Here is a 22,135-nt window from a genome sequence, read left to right as displayed (position 1 = left end):
CCGTCCTTCCGCAGAAGTTGATGTTCCCGGGACCGGACCCTGCTCTATCACCGCTGCGCTCCGAGAGGCGGCAGCCGGAGTCCCCGCGCCGGAGCGCCCGGCCCGGCCCTGGTGCTGCACTTCTCCGGGGCTTCGCTTTTTTCCACGCCCTCTCATAAAACAGTTTTTATTTCCATCTCCTTGGTTTCCACGCCGCAATATTTCTTGGATTGGCCGCGCTTTTTTTTTTTTTTTTTTTTTTTTTCCCCTGTTTCCCTCCCCTTGTTTTTTCATTCCTTTTTTTTTTTTTTTTTTTTTTTTTCCGCCTTTGCTGTTGCTCAGCCCTTGGTGCATCCACCGCCCAGGAACAGGAAGGACGAGAAAACCACTCCACAAAGTCTCCTTCAAGACACACTGTGCTGCAGAACAGGCTCCCCAACTCCATCAGCGCAGCGAACAAACTCCTCAGGGGGTTTTGCACCCTTTCCCCCTCCCCCTCCCCTTTTTTTTTCTCTTCCCTCCCCACCCCCCTTCCTTTTTTATTTTATTTCTTTTTTTTTTTTTTTTTTTTTTCCCCTCATTGTTTGGCATCCGAGCGGGGAAGGAAGGCACAAACTTTCTGCTGAGACGCACCGCCGCTCCTCGCCCCTCTCCCCGCCGCCGGCCGCTCGCACCGCGCCGGGACCCCTCAGCTCGCGGGAGGACCTCGCTCCGCGCTGCGCTCCGCTCCGCCCCGACTCCGCGGTGCCCGGTGCATGCCGTGCCGGGGGCTCCGCGCGGGACGCCCGGTGAATGCGCGCCGCCCGCTGCCGGGCTGAGCCCTGCTGAGCGCCGCGGCCGCGCCTCCCTGCCGGCTTGCTGCGGCCGCAAGCGCCTCGCTTCCTGCGGCGCGGCGCGGAGCCCACTGCTCGCGGTTATCCCCTCCCGCTCTCTCGTGCACCCCGGGAAGGCTCGATTCCTCCTACCCTCCTTTTGCTTTATTATTATTTTTTATTTTTTACTTTTTTTTTTTTTTAAACCCCCCCCCCCCCCCCAACCTCTTCCCAATTTTTCCGCATCCGTCTCCCCGCGATGCCGCACGTGGAGATGCTGCTGCTGGCGGTCGCGGCGCTGTGGGTGTGCGTGCGCGGGCAGGAGCCCGGCGCCAAGGCGGTGGCCGACCGCTACGCCGTCTACTGGAACAGCACCAACCCCAGGTACGCGGGGACGGGGAAGGGGGCGGCGGGGAACGGCCCCACATCTGCAACCCCGCAGCCCGGCGACTGCGGGAGCTGCCCCCGTTCGCGTGGTGGGCCGGAAAACTTTCTTTTCCGGAGGGCCGGGGCTGCGACCAGCGGCGGGGGGAAGAAAGGAGGGAGGGATGCGGGAAGGTTGGGGGGGGGTCGTTTTTCCCCCCCTCCCGGCAGCTCGGCGCTTCCAGCGCTCGGGCCGCGGGCGCCGGGCGGCTGCGTCCCGCGGAGCTCCTCCGCCTCCGGCCGGGAGCGGGGAGCCGGCCCGTCGGCAACCACCGTCCCTCTTGAGGACGGAGCGCTGCCCCGCGGCCCGTCGGGGTAGGTCGGTGCCCGGGCGGGGAGCGCGGTGCCGGCGGTGTCGGGAGGAGCGGGGGCTCAGCCCGCGCCCCGCGCCGAGGTGCTGTGCCCAGGGGGCGGCTGGTGCGGGCTGTGCGCGCCGCTGCACCAACCTTCAGGGGAAAGGGACGTTCGTGTAATTTTTCTGGAGTTTTCCCTCATGTTCAGTATCTGAAAATCTTAGTCCCGCTCCAAATGTTATCCATGTGTTTGGGTAAAAAGTCACCTGGGCATTACGGGGTGTTTTTTTGTTTGCTTTTTTTTTTGCCCTGTTGCAGTACGTGCGAGCAGACTTTTTTTTTTTTTTTTTTTTTTTTAAACCTGTCAAGGCAGTCTAAGTAAATTCGGGGCTATTTTATCTTAGGTTATCTCTTTTTTTATGCCTCTGATACTGCTGTTTGGTTTAAGATTAGCACATTGATTTTTGTCACAGGTCATGTTTTTTAATAGATCTGTGTCGCCTGCAGAAAACTCCTCTGCTCTGTATTCCGGAGCGGCCTCAGAATAGGTGATGGAGGAAGTTTCGGGCTGAATATCCAAGTGTGCAAAGGCAGCAGTCTGTCCCGTGCTCCAGCGCTGCCTTCTGCTCACAGCGCCGCAGCGCTGAACGGTTGGCGCAAAGAGCTCGAGACAAAAAGGGTTTACCCAAAGTAGCAGCCGTGCCTGGGAGTGATGAGCATCTGCAGTTTTAAGTGCCCGTCTCTGCGTTTTCCTCTCCCTATGTCTGCTGCTTGAAAAAGATAGTTCGTTGCGGATAAGATGAAAAGTTACACCTAACACCACCATTCTCAGAAACTGGTTGTCTCTTGAAATAAGCTTTTTTCCTGTTTTGCCTTTTTTTTGCTGCAATCTTTAGGCAATATGGAATGTTACTGTTGGAGGGGAATATATATATATATATATGTATATATATATATATATATATAAAAATTAAAACGAAATGATATTCACAAATCCCACTGGGCAGAAGCAGAGCTGTTGAAAGAAATAGGTTTGCCTAAACGATCTGCACATGTTGCTGGCGTAGCAGCTAAAAATAAAATGCTTAAGACATAACCTTGCAGTCAGGGTTTTTAACTTGGCGGTCCTGTGTGTGATGAGCGCGCGGAGCTGCACATGGGCAGCGATAGGGGAAGGGATGGCCGGCCCTTGTCTGGGCGGAAGAGTTGTGCACTGAGTGGATTTGTGGGGATTTTAATAAGTTTAACGGTATTTTACCAGTGTTAATGAAATCTGCTCTTAATCCAACGTTAAACATCAGCAGACTGCAGAGGAAACTTAGTTTTGTTATTCTTCCAAGTAACCGCATGAAGGCTTGATGGCGAAGATGCTGTGATACCTTCCTGTCTGAAAACAAACATTTATTTCTCTCTTACAAACGTTCATTGCCCTTTCACAATGAAAACATCTATCTGGACGTGCCGTGTTTATGCCTGAGTTAAAGCTATGAGAAAGAGCAGCGTGCAGGCACGTTTCCCCTTTGTTTTAAGCAGAGTGCCTCCTAAGTTACATCAGCATTACAGAAAAGCAGGCAAACGCCTGGTGGGTTTGGTGCAGGAGACCCAGAGGGAAGGGAGCGGGAGCGCTTCTACTCTGAAATCACTTTGTCAGGATCTGGGGTGAAGGCAATATTCAGTTTGGTTATCAGCACTTTTGGGTCAACTAGCAGTGCTGTAGGAGCAACTTCACAGTGATTTATCTGCCTCCAGAGATAGGCAGATGCAGAGAGGGACGGTCTGGTTTTATACACGTAGAAGTAAGCGGGAGTGTGTTCAGAGAGATAACAGTTTGAAGTGGGAAGGCAAAATATTCTGTCATCCTCAGCCCCAAACGTGGCCAGCCTGCTTCAGCTTACCTCCTTATTGTGTTTATTCAGAATTAACAAACCAGTGTAGGACTAATTAATTCAGCTTAAGAATGAGACGTTGATGCTGTTGATAGTGATTAAAGGCAAAGTAAAGGGAGGTTTTGTGAAAACATTGTCTAAGAGTTCCATAATGGTTCAGTTTACCTCAGATACCATCGTGTTTAGTTTTCCTAGTATGAAACTCCAGCAAATATACAGAAAGATCTTGTCCTTATTAAGAGACACATAAGTGAATTGATGAGCGGCCCGTTTTAAAAAGCACTCCTTGTGTGAATAGTGTTATGGTAAATAAAAAGAGCCTGCGAGTCCATTAACAAAGTTGAGATTACATTTCTTGAAAAGTTGCCAAAGTTCTGTGAGAATAATTAAAAAGTACCACAGGATCATTATTGTGAGCATGAGGAGCAGAAAGTTGTGTGTCCTTTCAGAGCCTGAGTCTGTAGTCACAAGTAGTCCAAGACATATTCTGTGGTACAGTTGCCAGTGTGCAAGAAGTGCCATAAATGGTGTTGTCCAATGCCAGATGAGTTTTGAGTATTGGGCTTTTGAAGTATTACAAAATATGTTTGGCTTGGTTTATCTCTGTGTTTGTGTGTACTGAAAATTATTCATTGAGTGAGCTTGTAAATGTGTCTGATATTTTTGTACTTCCATTGTTCATGGGCTCAGCATTAGGTGTACATGCATTCTAATCATCTCCTCAATTTCTTTCAGTGCTGACTGCGTATGCGTTCTTACACAGAGGAGCAGATTATTCTTGCTGCAAAGTATTCCTCTGAATCCAGAGTAGTTTTGGGAGTTTGTTTGGTCGTAGAGCATATGCATTTAATCCTGATAGCTGCTGTCCCTGTAATGAAAATCCAGCCAAAGTATCATGCACCTCAGCCAAATTTTGAAGCGGTCTACTGGCTTAGCACTTGCTAGTGCTTTTAATCTTGTCAAAGTTCAACTTGAACTGTTAGTGGTAATTATTACATTTTTCTGCTTGCAGGACTGTGCTTCATGGTTGCGGTTTACATGTAGGTATTTTCCTCCAAGTTATTTCAGTGGCAGGTTCTGTAGCTTCGTGAATGGTTGCTGGTTTCAAGGTAGTTAAAAATACTTGCAGTTCAAGTCTGGACGATGGAGAGGCCAAACCTCATAGTCTCAGGAAAGCAAGTATTTTTTATTAGGAGTATTATTGGATTTGGCTATATCTTATGCAAGAAAGCAGTGTATAAAATTACATTCCCAAAAGAACTCTTATAAAGGCACGGGATGCTGATGTACGTTCTTTGTGTATGTGGACATCTGTTTATGTGGATAATAAAACTGAGAAGTCATCTGCTGATAACAGAATTTTATACGGCACTATCATTTCACATTCGGTTGACTAGCACCCGTTACTAACCTGGATACCTTATTTTCATCAACAGCCGTAGACTTTTTCTTAAGAGAGATACTTGGGAATCATTGAACAGGAAAATGAGCGAACAATTCTGTAAACGCTCTGCAAGGAACAGGGTTTTCCAACCTAGATGTTTAAAGTTAGGTGAGTTTTGTTGTTGAGTGTGTAGGCACTGATTCTGAAGGGCATCTGACCTCGCCAAGGTACACTCAACGTACGACAGACCCGAGTCCTGCTGCGTTTGGTGGGCGAGCAGATGTGAGTGCTGCCCCAGCGCCACAGCACAGCCCTAGCACTGTGCCTGGCTGCCCTGCGCTTCTTAGGGCGTGCAAGGTGGACCACTGTCCTCCCATTGCTTACCAGGGGTTGAAGGTTTCACCACTGGTAGCCTGACTGTTTTTTGTTTGTTTGCTTTCCATCTTGGAATAATTTTGTCTGCATATGAAACCATATGGGGAAACCATGCAGTTGGAATAGGAAGGAGGCCATTGCCTTTATGAAGAACAGCTAAGAAGCTGGGGCTGAAGAGGGCAAAATCGAGGCATTGGTTTGGCTTTGGTGTTCTATATCATTTCTGTGTGCCAAAGAAAGCATAATACCCCTTAAGTACTCAGAGCGTATAAGCAGTATAGCTCATGTTTTGAAAGCATTTTATCCGGCAGCCTGTTTCAAGAACTGAAAGAATCTCTGACTGATTTATTGTAGTTAAAAGATCAGTACCAGAGCCTTCAATTCTTTACGCCTGCTTTCTGTACCCTTAGTAGTTTTGCTAACGCTTTGTGTCTCCAAAAGAATTCTGGTGTTTATTTTAAAAGTGGATTTTTGAGGGAGTTGGAAATGTTCTATGGAAAAACCACACAAAGAACAATAGTTTCACTGGCTTCCACCTTCTTGTGAAAGGCACCTTGTTAAGTGGTAAATGGTCCTCATGAAAAGCTCCTTACCAAGGTTTTTTGAAACGCACACAGTTAGGACACTTTACTACCCTTTCTTCTGCTAGCCCCATGTCCTTTTGGGGGGGACTGGTGAAGAAGAGCTGTCCCCTTCCCTCCCCTCTCTCTCCCTCCCCCCCTGGGTAATCAACCAGCCTCACACTGGGCTAAGAAAGTATATCAATGCAATGAGGCCTTTAGGAGTCATGGTTTTGTAGACATACGGACTGTTGTGTAATATGTGTGTATGTTCTTATGTGAATATGCAAGGCATTCAGTGGATGTATATGTTTATATGTGTAGATGTACATATGAGTTGCCCTGAAAGTAATGCCTCTGATTTATTTCCATGGAAGCTACAACAGATACAGACAGCACAATGGCACTGTTTGATGGAGCACATTCTGTGCTACAAAATCCTGTTTTTCAGCCCAGTCACCAGCACTAACTATGCAATTTTCCAAGCTGTGAGCAAGAGCCTGCATGCCAAACTTGTAAATTCCACATCAGAGGAGGTGACCCACTGTCACTGCCACCACTGCTGAAACACACCACCCACTACCACATCACTGTGCTCACGTCTGCTGTTTGATCTCCATAAATGTTCAGCAAGTGTTGATGGATACCATTGGGTGCAATTCTTTCTGCTTGGAGGAATTCTGTTCCACAGCTTTGCTCTATATGTGCTTCCATCTTAGGTGCCATTTTGTTGTCAGACTGTCCCTCTGCTGCCATCTGTCGCATGGCAACAGTGTGCAACAGTGTGATGGTGGGAAGGTTCAGCCTCTGCTGCTGTACCACCAACATCCTGCTCTGCTGCTGTGGGCCGATGTAATAAAATAGGAGGTGTTACTTTTGGAGCAGCCTTTCTATTTTGCAAGCATGTATGTGTGTATGCCTTGAAATGTATCACTGGACCCTGTTGTGGCAAAGAGTAAAATCGTGATTGTTGTGTGAGAATGAAATCTCTAGAATTCTTAGTAAACCTGAACATTTAGATGATGAATAGCCTTTACAAAGTGCTTTTTTAGCTCTCAACTTCCAGCAAAGATCTCTTTGGTTTGAAGTAAAATAATAGTAATAACAAGAATAACCTAAAAAGGTGTAGGTTCCATGTTTTAATTGTTGGCATTCATCCCGTTGTGCCGTTTCATCTCACGCTGGCAACCCTGAGGCCGATGTTAGCCAGGTGGGTTGGTGCCCGAGTATACAGACGTAACTTGACACAGAGATTACAGGCATGTGCTTTGAGAGCTCTCTGGGCTTGTTAGAGTACCTTGTTACTGCTGCTGCCTGAAGCAGCCGTGTCACTGGGCAGTGTACCGCGGGTTGGAATATTAGGCTTCAACAAGGCGCGTAAGGAAGGCTGGTCATTCTGATCTCCTCAGAGAAAATGCTAACAAAGACACAACCTTTCTGAGAGAGGAAGCATGAGTAGTTCCTCATAGCTGTGAGATGCACCTGTCCTGCTAAGGCTCACCGTTAGCCTTTCCGATTTTGCGAGGCAGAGAGAAGTATTTTGGAACAGGGATTTTCTTCTGCTGCTATCCAGTTCTGAGCATTGATTTTTGAGAAATGTCTTTAGTCTCTTGATTAATCTAATCTTCCAGCATTTCTGAATGGTGTAATTCACTGTGGAGAATAAAGGGTCCTGTTTTGTTTAAGTTTTCTTTGCGCTTGTGCTTAAAATCAAGTCAGTCAGCAGCACAGCAATATAATGAAATGGAAACGTTTGGTTTAAAATAAACAGACATGTTATTGAAACTGCTTTCTGGTGATATTACAGTTATTGTGAGTAAACCCTTCTGTAATGTAGTTCGGCATAGCTGAATGGAAGAGGAGAATCCTTCGCACACTGGAAGCCTTCCTTGCCTTTGCGCTCTCTCCCTATTTATTGTGGTCTCTACAGGCTCTTAAATAATAGCTAAACTCATTTAAAATGGTAGGTATTATTTTATAAAAAGTGAACGTGCACGGTTGTGTGAAATCCTGTTTTTTAAGAAAATGAGTGTAAATTGGTATGTTACGGAACCACGGACATCCATTTGCCTGGATGTTTAGAAGTAATTTGTGTTAAAAGTAGGATAAAAAGGTGGGGAAAAATTGAGATTATATTTTGTGGCACCGTGGTTTCCAGTAACAGAAAAGGAAAAACTCCTGTACATCTTTCATCTGGGAAAGCATCTTTCATATTTTACCATTGACAGGTTGATGAAAATCCATTGTTAGGTCCTAGTTTTATGAAAAACATGAGTTTGTGTATTTGTGACTGCTGCAAAATGCAGGGAAAGAGATGTCTGCTTTCTCTTATCTGGTGTGATAGGACTTATATGGCCACTTTTTTTTTTCTGTTTAAATGCGTGGCTGGTAAAAATGCTGTCAAAAGAGAAATCAACTAACGAGAAGATACACAAGAGCCCTGTTAATTAGCCAGATCTGCTTGAAATGCTAATATCAGCCCCTTACATCTAATTCTTAACGTTTGGTGATTTTTACTTGAAATACCTTGATGATTATGGATCTTACTCTGCACTATAATGTGGTGTAAGAATGTACCTATCCAGGCTGATATATGGTGTGTACAAGGTTAGTCATGTTTTACTGTTCCTATTCGCCATTCCATCATTGAATTAGCATATTATTATAATAAGGAGTTGTTGGAAAATAATACCTATAATAATAATAATAATGATAAATCCTGTGTTTTTATCACTGAGTAACTTTCAGGTTTTCGGTTTTGTTCTTATTGGACTCTTGAAAATCTGTTTGTTTGTTCTTTGTTGTAGATGCCATTTCTGTTTTTTTTTGTGTGTGTGTCAGTAATGAAATGGTTTTGGAGCACGGAGAGGATGTGATTTGGTAGTGAATCATTTGATGAGGTGAAAATCTGGAGTGTGAAACACATTTTCTTTTATCACTTTGCTAAGATGTCCTTTTGTTTCATCCTTACAGATAAAATTTAGCCTCATGACATTTAAGAAGCGCGTACTTTATTACGATGAATTTTCTGCCAAAATTAGTGTTTACTGCATAGTGTGAGCATTCTTTATTCATTAAAAGAGTGTAATCTTTCCTCCCCAAGATGATTTCATGTTTTGCTTGTGGGTGGATGCTGGTCAGCAGAGGCATATTCGTGTTTTGTGGTTTGTTCATCAGTGGCAGTTGAGCACTTTGGCCTTTCCCTTGTGGGTAGCAGTGGAACTACCTTTTTGCTTTTGTGGACTTCAAAGTAATGCTTTTTGTATTCGTCTTGTGGTTCAGAAGAACTTCTTCCTTCTCTCTACACACGTTCCTTAATCCCATTATCTAATCTCACGGGGAATCGTTAAGAAATACATGTTAATTTTTATTACAGTACTTGTGCTGTACACGGGATTTTTATTTTTACTTTTTTTTTTTTTTTTTTTTAAATTTTGTACATAAATTTGAGTACCTTATATCAGTCTATGCCTTTGAAGCTGGAGCTGAATGTATTCTAAATCATTTCCTCAAAACTAGACAGTATAATTCCAATCCGTGGCTATGGTTTTGCCGCTTTGGTAGTGCTGCGTAAATAACGTCTAGATGTATTTTTTTTTTTTCTGAGGAGATTGGGTAGAAAAGTAAATAGTTCAGCTACTGCTAGATTTGATAATGATCTTTGTGGTACAATCCTCAGTTTGCTCTGCTTGTTCGTCAGTGATAGGTGAGGACTGCTAACAGCTTTAATGATGTTGGCTTCCACGGAGTTGTTAAAAAGTCGCTCCAAAGATATTTGCTAATTAATGTTGTTAATGAGCAGGAAAAACAGCTGCATTGGGTTGTTTTTCTTTTTTTCCTGTGTGTGCGTGTGTGTGGTGGTGGGTTTTTTTTGTTTGTTTTTGTTTTGTTTTCTCCCTTTAGTTGATGTCTAATCAAGTTTTAGAAATAGTTATGTATTCGTTCAGGCAGGGTGGCTTTTAGAGCAGAAGTTAAGAAAGTAGGATCTATCAATCCTCTTCTCTTTCTTATTGTTTCCAGAAAAGAAGGAAATAAAGAGAGACTCTGGAATTTGAAAGTATTGACCTCCTGACACACACACACAGCATGGTCATTGCACTGGCACATAGAGTGCCTTAAGCCACCGTAATGCCAAACTGCATTTTTGAAGTTACTGATATGAGAGCCAGCTGGATGGGGGATGGAGAGCCAACATTGACTCTATAGCTATTTGCAAGTTTCCACTTTAGAGCCAGACAGCTTCACTTTTATATTCCCAAACTTACCACTTAGGAATAATGTTGCTTTGTTCGATTTAGCCAGGGATTTGTGACTGCTACATAGACTTAGTACCGTTTGGTCCAGAATTGTGTGGTCATTCTTCATAGAGATCTGCTTCACAGAGTAATTTCATTCATCTGGTGGTGGGGGAGGGATGAGAAACAGTGAGGGGACATTCAGATATAGCATTCTTCAAGGAAAATATGCACTCACATTAGCTAGTCCCTTTTTTAAAAAGCTTTTTAAAGATGAAGGCAGAGATTTGGATTGAGTATTTAAGAGCCAGTTCAGATTCGTGTCTTCGGAATACGTGTGATCTCCTAGATGGGCTCTCCATGTGTAATCTGGAAAAGAACTCAAACTTCTGTACTGAAAAAAAGCTCCTGCCCCCTCACCCCTTCTCTTTTTTTTTGTATTTGTTTACAGTTATTGCTCCAAAACACTTATACATCTTTTTATAGTTCTCTTGGGGTTTAGTTTATTAAAAATTAGTGATCCATCACTAAGCGGGGTACAGTACAAATACTGGTGCTCCCAAAAGGGAGTTTTTGTGCCAAACCAGACGAAATAATAGGGATACATGAGCTGCCAAAAAGCGTGTCTCCCAATTGCTAATTAATCAGGCGAAAAAGCACCTCAGCAACTACAGTTGAATGTGGGATAGACTTGTAAATATTTAATAAAGATGTGCTAGGGGACATAATATCTTTCTATGTAGATACATTTTCTTTTTTGAAAAGTAAATAAGAATGTCATCTGTGTGTCAGAGTTGGGGGGGGGTTTCATTTATGTTGATGGTGCTGTCACTGGATAGAACTCTTTGAGAAAACCTCTTGCTGCTTTTGAGCAAAGAGACACCATTTTGTCTATCCATTTTTCCTGTGTGTTTTCAAGTTGATCGTTGTTGGTCATAATATCTATGACCAATAAGTAAAGCTTAGAAAAGGTATTTAAAAAGACCTCAGTAATATGAGTTACTAGGTGTGGGGGAAAGAAAAAGAACCATTGCTATGAATATCTGGTATCCAAATCTGCCAATCACTTTTGGCACAGCGCCCATCATGGTCGCTGTGCCCATAATTAAATGCCTGTCATTAGTGTATTTTTCCATAACATTTACAATGGAAAAGGCAAGGGGTCCTTCCAGAGCTATGGCTGTCAGGGGAACAATAAAAACTAATTACGCACTCCACTGTCACCATTGTCAGCTCGGCTTTTGGGGGGAAAGAACATGGAAAGTATGTGCCTAATAATTATATATATAAAATTATATATATACAATACCAATTGGGGAAACTCAGTCAAAGTGAAGTGACATTTACTTGGAAGTTTATTATTCCTTCATTCAAAAGACCTTAATTCTAAGGCTGTATTTTCCCCTTCACTTCTGCCTTAGTTGCAAGCAGTTTTCCCTTTGCATTGAGTCACTTCTGCCTTTTTTCTTTCTGCCTTGCACACTTTTTGGTGAACTAAGCTCTCCAATGAAATTGCTGGGATCAAAGCTGGTATTTGCCTGCACTTATTACGTGTGTGCAAGTCATCTTACCCTTTGTATGCTTTTCTTTGTGTAAATCTAGTAAACTGGATAAAAAAATGTTGAATGAAAGTACCTCCAGATAATTTTGCTTGTTCAGCTTCTTTTGGTTTTCAGTCCCCGGTGTGCAGGCTGTCCCCAGTGGAATCAGGAAGGTGAAGTTTTGGAGTGCTGCAGCAGTGGCTCTGGTGGAGTTTGTGCCAGTCCTGTTTGTCAGTGCACAGATATTTCCCAATGTAAGCGCAGGTGCATAGCTGGAGAGTGCGTTATCTGTAGAATGTTGTCCTTAAAGACATCACAAGAGTGAAATCAAGCCATTGCACTAATATTTACTAATGTTTTTCTTCTGTAGTCAGTCAAATGAATAATTTATTTACGCAAATTGTTTTAGCCCACGGATTTAAAAAAGTATAGATCCTCAGAGCTAGGGTTCTGAACACATTTGGGTGCGTAGAGATGCAGACAAGAGCACGTGGGGTTTCTGAGACTGCTTGGTGCCTGGCTGCCTTAGGTTTTATTTCTGCCATACTATACCTGCAGGTACTTAAATACCCTTCAAAAAACAGTCCCTAAAGCTCCTTGAGGAAAGAAATATATATTTATATCTTGTTTTAATAAAGTAGCTGAAATTAGAAGCTGATGCGTACTAATGGTGAATGGAATTTCATTTCTTTTGTTGTGTGTTGAGTAGATGTTGAGGGACCTAAAATTGGTGTTGCTTTTTTTTTTTTTTTGTTTTGTTTTGTTTTGTTTTTTCGTTTTTTGTTTTTTAAATCCATCATCTTTTGATGCTCTTTTGCTGCAGTGTTTCAGGCAGTGTTCAGCTCCAGCCCCCACAGGTTTGTAGAGGACATGATTGAGGTGCATTTGTGACTGGGTGGTGTGGAGCACAAATGGTTTCAGTTGTCAGGCCTTTTGTGAGGCCTAGCAAGCTGCGCGAGCCAGTTTTGGGGGGACTGGTCTATGTCTATTTGTATGATCACTTCCAACTCATGATCCTAGGCTGAGATCTCTTGAACAGCTTCTGCTGGGTCGGGGCTTTCAACCTGAAGGTCAGAGAGCTGACGTGCACCCAGCAGGCCCACGGTTGCTGTGCCTTGGTGGCTGCAGGACTGGGTGCTGGATGTCAGTAACCACGAGCAGACAGGCAGCAGCTGTACAGGGCTCCTGGTGCATCAGGATTTGGAATGTGCTAAGAAAAAGCATTGAGGTTGTGAAAGTTAATTTAGTCTGATACAGCAATGCAAAATTAGGAGGATAGAGGTTATGTGTTTTCCAAAGCATTGTGTGATACACCACTGTTTCCTAGATAATGCTCTTTAAAGACTAGATGGATTTTGTAAATGTCCAAACACAAGAGACCTCATTCGTCAGTAATGTAATTTAAGCATTGTGTTCAGGAAGTAATTCTCTCTTTTGTCAAAAGCAGAACACCAGTCTTACACAAAACTCCTATTTGCAAGTGTAAACTCTTTAATATGATAACCCTTTAATTTGTTACTTAAAAAAAAAATAATAAAAGGATTTTAGCTCCCTCCGTTGCCCCCCTCTGGTCCGTCACTGTGTTCTAGCCTGCTAGGAGAATAAGAAAATGTCTTTTCATGAAGCAGTTTTGTTTAATGCAATATCAAAGACTATGTTTTTCTTGATTTCCAGAGGACCTGAGGATGTCCCGGGGCTGTGAAATACAGCATAAAGACCGAAAGACACGTTTCTCATGAAGTGGGAATGTTTAATTTAGAAAGACATACATTGATGGTATAAACCACTTCTTCTTAATATTGAATCTCATTTTTAAAACAAACAAAAAAGAAAGTTCTAAGTCTTAAACTACGTAGAAGGTGCATATACTTGAAACTTTACCATATTTTTTAGTCTACGCTTCAGTAGACCCAGTTATAGAATAGCGGACCCAAATTAATGTTACTTGTATGTATTTGTAGTGCGTTGTCATCAGGGTTCACAGAGATCTTTGGAAATTTCTGTGAGGTTGATTTTTTTCTAATACTTTAAGAATATTATGTGAATTTTAGTAGGTCATTTTGTTGAGTTCACAAACCTTTTAAAGGATGCGTACGCAGTTTAGTGAGGGATTTACACTTTAAAACCATCCGCAGACAAACTATGTTTACAAAAAAATACCAGGAACATTTCCTGCAGAGAACATGATCATTTTGTAACATGCTTAATAGCGTAATTCTCATTTAAAAACATGAAATATAAATCAGTCTTTTAACACTTGGCACAAAAGTTGTATGCAGATAGCTTATTTTCTTCACTAGCAGAAGTTCAGTACAGTTGCTGAGTATAAAGAGATTCTTCATTAAAATAAAAACAAAATAAAAAGAGTGTTGTTATTCACGGTATCTTTAATCAAGGTGGTATGAAATTTCTCATTAAGGTTAAGATTCACATTATCATAACAAGTGACAGTGTAGGTGAAGAAGGAAAATTAATTAGAGAGGTAGATCATGCTTGTTTCTCATTATATCCTGGCTATTCATTGCATTCAAATTCTAAGCAAACCTTTTCTCAATAGAAGTTACTTGCCAGGAACACTTTATGAAGAGAATCTCCATATTTACTGTTTCAGATCCAAAGCATGGTAGTTTGCTATAAAAAAACAAAAAGTTTTTTTGTGTGTGTGATTTACTGCATCCCTTTAATATTACTTTTTCAGACCCTGTCTTTGACTGAACTATATTTTATAGCTTACTGTAAAAAGAATTCTCCATTTTCCGTTTTTCATATTAGCTTTCTTGATTTAGTGCTGGTATAATGGCCTTCTTCAGAACAAAGCGTTTGGAGGAGTTTCACAGGCACTTTATTTTAGGTGTAGTGTGGATCTAATACATTAGTGATGAAACCAATTTTACGTTTCTAACTTCTGCGAGTAAATCAGATCATTGCAGTGCTCATTTCGGTTTCTGTGTTTGTTTGCTTCTGTTCTTACTTTTTATTTCACATAAAGAAGAAGATGCATCTAGTTTTCTTCATGAAATTAGTACAGGATACCTACAAGAATTGGTATTTGCCTTAGTGTTAGGTAGGTTTAGCCCAGACTTCTTTCTTAATGTGTTTCCTTTCCAGTTAGAAAAGCCTTATCTTCAGTACAGAATGTCCTCTGTTTTACGCACTGTAACCAAAATGTTAAGGCACAGTAGCTCTTTGTAGCTATCATTCCCTGGAGGTCTGGTGAGGTACCTGGGTGAGCAGATCTGTGGCATTCCCTGCCGTGCACAAGAGAGAGGTCAGTGCTGCTTCCTGTGATTGCTGCTGGGATGGCACAGCCGGGGACCGCTTTGGCCTCAGAAACATTCCCACCATAGAGGAGGAAAAGGAAACAAATTTTATTGACTAGTTGATTTTGATTTACAGATAAGTTCATAGGTTTTGGAGAGAACCTTTCCTGCTCTGTGTACCTAATGGTCCATATCGCTGCAGGAGTGCTGATATTAAAATAATATATCTGAAGTAGTAATGATGTTTACACAAATACAGGCTGTCATTGAGACGATGTCTCGGCAATGCAAAATCTTCTGATCTGTAATAATGCTGAATTACTAATTACTCCTTTCTGTGGTTTTCTGTAGCAACCAGTAGTAAACAGACTGTAAGTGGGGTTCTGTAGTACTCATTGATTTGAGTAAATAAAACCGCGTGTTAGCATGTTCTGATCAGATGCCGTGCTGTATTTGCATTGAATTTCCATTGAATTGAAAATGAATCATTGGGGATGTCATGATTTTTATCCTTCAGACTCAGGAAGTAATAGAAGTGAACAACGTAAGCATCACTTGCTCAGTGGATGGCACTTCACTGTGCCTTGTTCTTTTTCAGTCTAAAATTTGAAGGCATTGTTAATAATGCTAAGCGCTTTTTAAGATGAAACTTCATTCAGTCTCTATTGATGGTTAATCATTCATTTCCATTCACTGTTTCTGTGAAGTCCATTTTACTTTCTGTTGTTGCGTATTGATGTTTTTTTTTTTCTTTTCAGATCTTTGGTTCTACCTTAGCTCGTCTTTTGGGCATAGTTTCATGTATTTTATTTATAATAGTTTATTAGTTTTGGTGTGGTTTTTTTTGTTTTTTTTTTTTTTTTTTTTTTTAAGTAAATTAATATTTGCTTGTTCATACACTGATTGAATTTCTCACCCCACATATATGTTTAGGAGAATGAACTATGAAAAGGGAGTAATAGGACTTTTTTTTTTTTACTGTCTGAGGGTTGTACAGTGGAGCTTGTACTCATTTCCTTAAGACTGGGAAGTTTCACAACTTTCCTCTTTTGAACTGTTTTGTAAACAAGTACTTTCAATTTGCTCAGGAGTCTGACCTGTGCTGCAGATGTGTCTGTGTCTTCCTGTAATTGTACTGGTTCTTTCTACCTATTTTTTGTGCTTGTGCACATTACTAAGTGTTTGTGCATTGTTTTAAAACAAGAAGATGGAATGGAAAGCAGTTAGGAACCCCATCTGTTGTTACTTTATTAAAAAAAATAATGCCATGACAGTAATGCAACATTAAAAACAAAAAAAAACGACTACAGAAACAAACAAAAAACTCAACTCAAACTGTCAAACCTCCTCCGGGCACTGAAAAAGGGGAGATGGGAGGTGGGAAGATGCATTTGTTCTGCTGATATGTGAACTTTAACCCCAGGGCTGACAAAAACTGTGTTTTTGAAAAGATCCTGACACCACTGAAGCTAAGCTGTAATTTTTCCTGTTTAAGCTGTGGCTTGTCAGACTCTGGCTCAAAACTTTGAGTGCAGTCTAACGTGAGAAAGCATGTTCAGACAAGACTCCATCCATTCTAAAGGAAAAATCATACAGCTGCCTTTCAGTTTGAGAAGGTAAACGATGATTGTCAATTCACTCTCAGAAACGTTTTTTGTGTGTCTTTTCTTTTTTCTTTCCATGTGTTTAATGTGTATGGCGATGGTAGACGCAAAAGAAGGGATGCAGTTGTACAAATGACAGCCTGAGTTTTGCAATGGGATGTTTCGTTTTGTTGTTACTGTTTTTGTTGTTGTTGTTTCCATTCTGCAAGCTTCTGGAAGGACAGTATTTAATTGACCACTTTCTTCACAGCAAAGAAGGTTAACCCAATATTGCACATATTCTAAACATTTACTGGTATTTTCGTTATTTATGAAATTATCTCTTTTTTGGGTGAATAATTACATCTTGGCTGTGACTTCATATGAAAAATACCAATTCTTAGCCTTTTCCCTATATTAGTTCTCTCAAACTGAACGTTTGTTTTTTTTTGTTGTTTGTTTGTTTGTTTTTTGTTTTGTTTTGTTTTGTTTGGGTTGGTATTTTTCATTTTTATTTAAGCAGAACAGAAAGATGCATGGAAGGGTGCATGGCCATAGTCTGCATGTGGCTGTGCTGTGACACAGGTGTTGCAGAGAGCAACAAGAACTTTAGGTGGCTGATGAGATGAGCCTCCTTGCATACTTAGTTTGCTTGGGTCATCTTAGGTGGATTTGTTTATAGCAGTTGTCTGATATGCAGTTTCTGAACTTTGCTAGTCAGTTTTTGGAGAAAAATGGCCTTCCTAATTATAAATGGCTATTTACTCTTCAAACCCAAGTTGTGGTTTTATTCAGTGTCCTCCATACCTTTTCTTTCCCTTTCCTTTTGTCTTTCTGTTCTGCGGTAGCGATTACTTCCAAGAAAAAGTGGTTTGGGTTGTAATCAATTTACCTCATTTTTCCCTGTTTGAATAAAATTAGGTAATGCTTGGGAGTTCCTGACTGGTGAGCTCTGTTTTGAAGGAACTGTAAAACAGTGGCTTGAAACTGCAGCAAATATTGACTGGGTCCCTGAGCTGAGCCTTCCTCTGAGGAGTTGAAAGGCTCCTATTGTTCCTACTCAGTCAGCACTCCATAGCCAAGGCTAAAGCATGCATGTGTTAGGAGAAGAAAGACAGTGGGAGAACACAACCGAACACTTAACTGATCACTACGAAGGAGAGGGAAGCTTCCAACAAAACAGCGGCAAGAACTTGCTGTGGGTTGCAGAAAACTTTGCTGAGGTGGAATGACTCACAGCACCCACCCTTTCTTTGTCAGCAAGGGGTGCTAGATGCACTTAACTGATAGCCTTGGCATTAATTAAGCAGGATGTGGGAACGGGAAGGGGCACCGGCATCTTTCTCCTAGGGGGTGTTTCTAGTAAAGGTTCTGCCACACTTCATGAACAGCTCAGTAATGAGGACGGGTTCTTGGGCAGGTTTCTCTCCTGCTGCTTGAGGCTCTAACCAGGATGGTGATGGAAAAAGTTTGCTGAAGAGTTTAACTGCTGATGTCGTGTTCCATCTAGCTGTTGTCTTGGCTGTACAGCAGAAAGGCAAGATGCAGGGGATGTACTTTGTTTAGGCAACTACTTCTTATTAATTCATTTGGGAGTTCGGCAGTAAGACAGGCAGCAGGTTGTTGTGCTTCCCACAACCAGTCCCTCCTTGTTGGAGAAGCTGCTGGTGGTGACACTGGGTGGGTCACAGACCTCTGGTCAAAGGCAGTGTGGGGAGCTGGCTCACCTGCTGTTAACCCTTGCAGTTCCTTTCTGCTTTCCTTAGTAGTTTTGTCACCTAAGTTCCTTTTAAATTCTCATTTTCCAGAATATTTCACTTCTTTATAGGATGACTGCTTCTGTTGACTAGGTAGGTAGTACAACCACTAGATTACATTCACCTGCACCAAATCTCTGTATGCATATAGATCTCTTTCAGTTCATCACTTGCTGTGATGAAAGTGAAATTCATCTCACCGGGCTTCCTAGTTCCCCCCGCCTTCCTGCCCAAGAAGACCTTCAAAGAAATATATGATTAACGTTGTACCTGCTGCTGGTCTTAAAGTAAAAATAAAATAAAATAAAATCTTTCCTGCTGATTTATTTTTGCTTCTAGATAGGTGTTTCTTGAATGTGTTGAAATAAATGCGTCTCGTACATTTCATAATGGTCAGGTGTCCTCATCACTGTTTTGTCGCAGCTGTGTTCTCCATACCCTCTCCTTCAGTCAGGATGATGTAAGGAAACTTCAAAGAGCCTGTGACCTCCTTTTCTTCTTACTCGCAAGACAAAGCCTTGCCCTCTGTGTTTAAGATTAGGGAAATGACAGTGTATCTGTCTCATTATTGTACAGCATATTGGGATATTTTGAATATGAAAAGAGCTGTGTAAAAGCAAATTCTGTTTACTCACCTCTGATAGGAGTAGGATTGTCTTGTTACTGCACTGGCTCTTTGTCTAGGTAGGGGAAATGCTTGACACCACGTTAATAAGAACGAGTTTGCAGTGTGCTTTGCTTGTACCCTCTAGCATCACTACAGCGGGATGAAACCTCATCTTCAAGGGTGGGGTGAGGAAGGTAAAGCATAGATGGAAATTGCTCAAAATATGAATACACTGATAACAAGAAATTTTAACCATGTTGCCTTATAGCTTGCAAAGGCATTGTTTTCCAATCCTATAGAGAGCAGTAGTATTTCAAAGCCATAAAAAATAGACTTTTGATGAGTAAGTAGGCAACATACTATTAGAAATCACTGTGGAAGAATGTGAGCTTTAATTTACTTAACCAGGGTTCTTTTTCACTAGAGATCAGCCATTTGGTGTGCAAAATACTCATAACGTATGTAAGATGCAGGGTTAGTTTTTTTTCCCCAGACTTTTTTCTTCCTATTGAGGAGAACGCTCTCTGTAAGTACTGTATGCTGCTCACCAGATCCTCTTCTAGTTCCCTCATGTGTTCTGAAGATAGAAGCGTGCAGTTGGGGCACAGTAGTTGTTGTGATACAGAAGAGGAAAGTTTTTCACTTTTCTCCATTTTTTTTTATTTTTATTTTTTGCAATAGATGTATTTTCTCTTGAACTAGTGCTTTACATCCTGCTAGTTGTCTAATATTAACTGTTATTTATGTCTTTTTCTGTAAAGCATTAGCTGGAAATTACATATTTCTGAAAACCAATGCGTTACAAACACCACTGTGCAAAAGTTAAACATCATTTGATATAATTTGCTCAAATGCTAAGTGTCTTTCAAGAAAGCCAGTATGAGGAAACAGGTAACCAGACTCTTACATTGTCCAGTTTTCTTCTTTATTTCCTTCTAATCTCCGTGTATGGTATTCTTCCTTTTTCCCCACCTCCCGTAACAATTTTAATATCATGTTTGATATTGTACAGAGAGAAAAATTCACTTACAGCCTCTGCAACGATTGGACCAGTCCACTGTTACACGAGCCTAAGATTTTTGTGTTAACTTCAATGCATGTACACATGGGATTGCCTAAAATGTCTGCATTTTGAAAGGGTTTTTCCTCAGGTTCAGAAGCAGCGTGCAGTCATACAGATAATGTCACTGTTTTACTTTATCCCTCTTCTATCTTTGAAGGTTAGTGTAGTTTTGTTTTCTTTGTTCTTACCAAATTAACTGTTCTGAGTTAATTTGTGAATGGATTGCCTGCATTAAAAAAAGTGGCCAATCAAAACTGTTACGAATTTGTGCTCTTCTACTGTAGCTAATGTTAAACTGCAGGAGTTTTTTATAAAACATATAAGTCATGGTAATTTTTGTTTTTATTTTTGTCTCTGTTAATAATTCTATGTTTGCCACAGAGCTCCATAATGCAGCTTTATTTTGTACAGTAAGATGCTTACCAGCTGTTTTCCCATTTTAGGAAAAGCCGGTTTGGAGAGCAGGCAGTCGTTAGTTCTTATAACTGTACACTGCCACACGTTTCCTTCAGACTTTATTGACTCTTTTGTTATGTGGACATTTTTGGAAATTTCAAGATTTCATACTCAAAATGAGCATGATAACTGTATCGTGTGGGTGCAAAATACCCTCCTCCATACCCAGTCACCTCCACTGTTTCTCTTAGAATTTCTACATTTATCTTTCTTGTTTTACTAATAACATTTTCTTACGGTGTGCAGATATTATTTCCAGATTAAATGGGCTAATTACAGCCTTTGGATATATACACACACATATATGTAGCAATATATATATAAATCTAATTTTATCGGTGTTTTCCTAAAAGGCTTTAAAGAATTAAGATAGAATTGAATTATAAGGGCTGGGAGGAGTTGAATTTCTTCAAGAAGAACGTTTTGCTGTTCAGTAGGAGTCCACAAAGAACAAAATAAAAGCATTCAAAGACTTGCTAGGCATGTCTCCATGAAGACTGAAGTACTGTGTGCAGGGGCAGGCACCATTGTAGGGCTACATTGCCTAGTGCACTGCTAACTACTTACACCTTTCACATCTAAAAAGACCTGCTTGAGAACAAAAAGAAGGAAACCCCTTACCATGTGTGCGGGTGCTGATTTTCAGCTCCGCTTCACTGTAATCTGCTTCCTTGCTTGGTACAGCCCATTTTGTATGGCTGTGTGGCCTTTCAGTGAATAAACTCAAATCACAAAACATGGTAAAGAGCTGTTTTCCTGGATCCCATGGTTCATGCCTCACCAGTCCTGTCCTTTAGGTGGATTAATCAGGGATGTACCCAATCTCTTATGAACACCGCTCATGTGGGTTTGCTTTTGTGTTTTGAGTTCAGTAAGGAGTTGAATTTTAAGTTCTTTTATATTTCCATGTTAACTACATTCTGCATAGACTTACTCTCTTTGTTCATTTGTAACTAAAGTGAAGTGTAAAAGCAGAGATTTAGCGGAACTGAACTCACTTGGCTTGATTAGTAAGAACCTGTTGCAAACAATGGTACTGTAAGTGGGCAACATAATTTTGTTTCTTTGTAACCTGTATTGTTCATAGGGTTTTTTTTGTTTGGTTGGTTGGTGGTTTTTTTTTTGTTTTTTTTGTTTTTTTCTTATATTTTAGTTGTAAAGAGAGAGATATTTAAGGCATGACATACAGGAAAAATACAGTCTTTTTTGTTTTTTAAATATTATGTTAAAAACATAATTTAAAAAATCATTTTGAGGGAGTTACTGAAATGGCTGCTTTTACCCATGCCTAGGACATAAATATATACATCCTGTATGTATATTTTCTATTTCTACTTAAAAGAAAACAATTATGAGTTACAGCAACAAAATAAAAGCAGTTCTTACCACAGTGTTATGTCTAGACCACTTTTCATCAAGCTTTCTATATTTCTTCCTTTTCTGTGTGTGTGTACCTCACTCCCTTATTGCTCTTTAACATAATAATTTTAATATTACAGTTGATGTTTTACAGCCAGGGAATTCGAGATGTGTCAATAAATGTGGGATCTTAATGATTTTAATGATTAATGTTTGCCTTTTTATGTTATGGAATCTGCAAACATGCATTGATATTTTCTTTTCCATAAATATTTGGGCCAGTGCATATTATTGCTGTGCTGAACAGGGCATAACAAAGTATGGACCCAACTCTGAAGATCAGTCTGCAGTCTCTTGTCTGACTTAAAAGTTCAGGATAACATAGATTTCTGTCATTTTTGTTAACAGAAAATTATCATGTTCATTTAATGTCTGTGAATGCTACATACAAAGTCCGGTGAAATAATTGCAAGTTTGACTCAAAGATCCTTCCTAAAAAACAGCAGTAATTCTTTCTTGTGGCAGAATATCAGAATTGGCACCTGTCTGACGGAGAACTATG

At 40.9% G+C, this 22,135-nt stretch overlaps 1 protein-coding gene across 1 annotated transcript in view; it reads left to right on the top strand.

Moving 5' to 3' along the window:
• Positions 1 to 312: 312 nt before the first annotated feature.
• Positions 313 to 22,135, top strand: part of EFNA5 (ephrin A5) — a 206,458-nt gene continuing 184,635 nt past the window's right edge. Inside the window, exon 1 of the mRNA XM_072360538.1 lies at positions 313 to 1,175. Within this exon, the coding sequence (XP_072216639.1) occupies positions 1,051 to 1,175 (125 nt within the window). The 5' untranslated portion in view covers positions 313 to 1,050. The remainder of the gene's footprint in view (positions 1,176 to 22,135) is intronic.

This window comes from Excalfactoria chinensis, chromosome Z (genome assembly GCF_039878825.1).
Source record: "Excalfactoria chinensis isolate bCotChi1 chromosome Z, bCotChi1.hap2, whole genome shotgun sequence".
In the NCBI taxonomy this organism is placed as follows: Eukaryota; Metazoa; Chordata; class Aves; order Galliformes; family Phasianidae; genus Excalfactoria; species Excalfactoria chinensis.
This window is presented reverse-complemented; position numbering and strand designations above follow the sequence as displayed.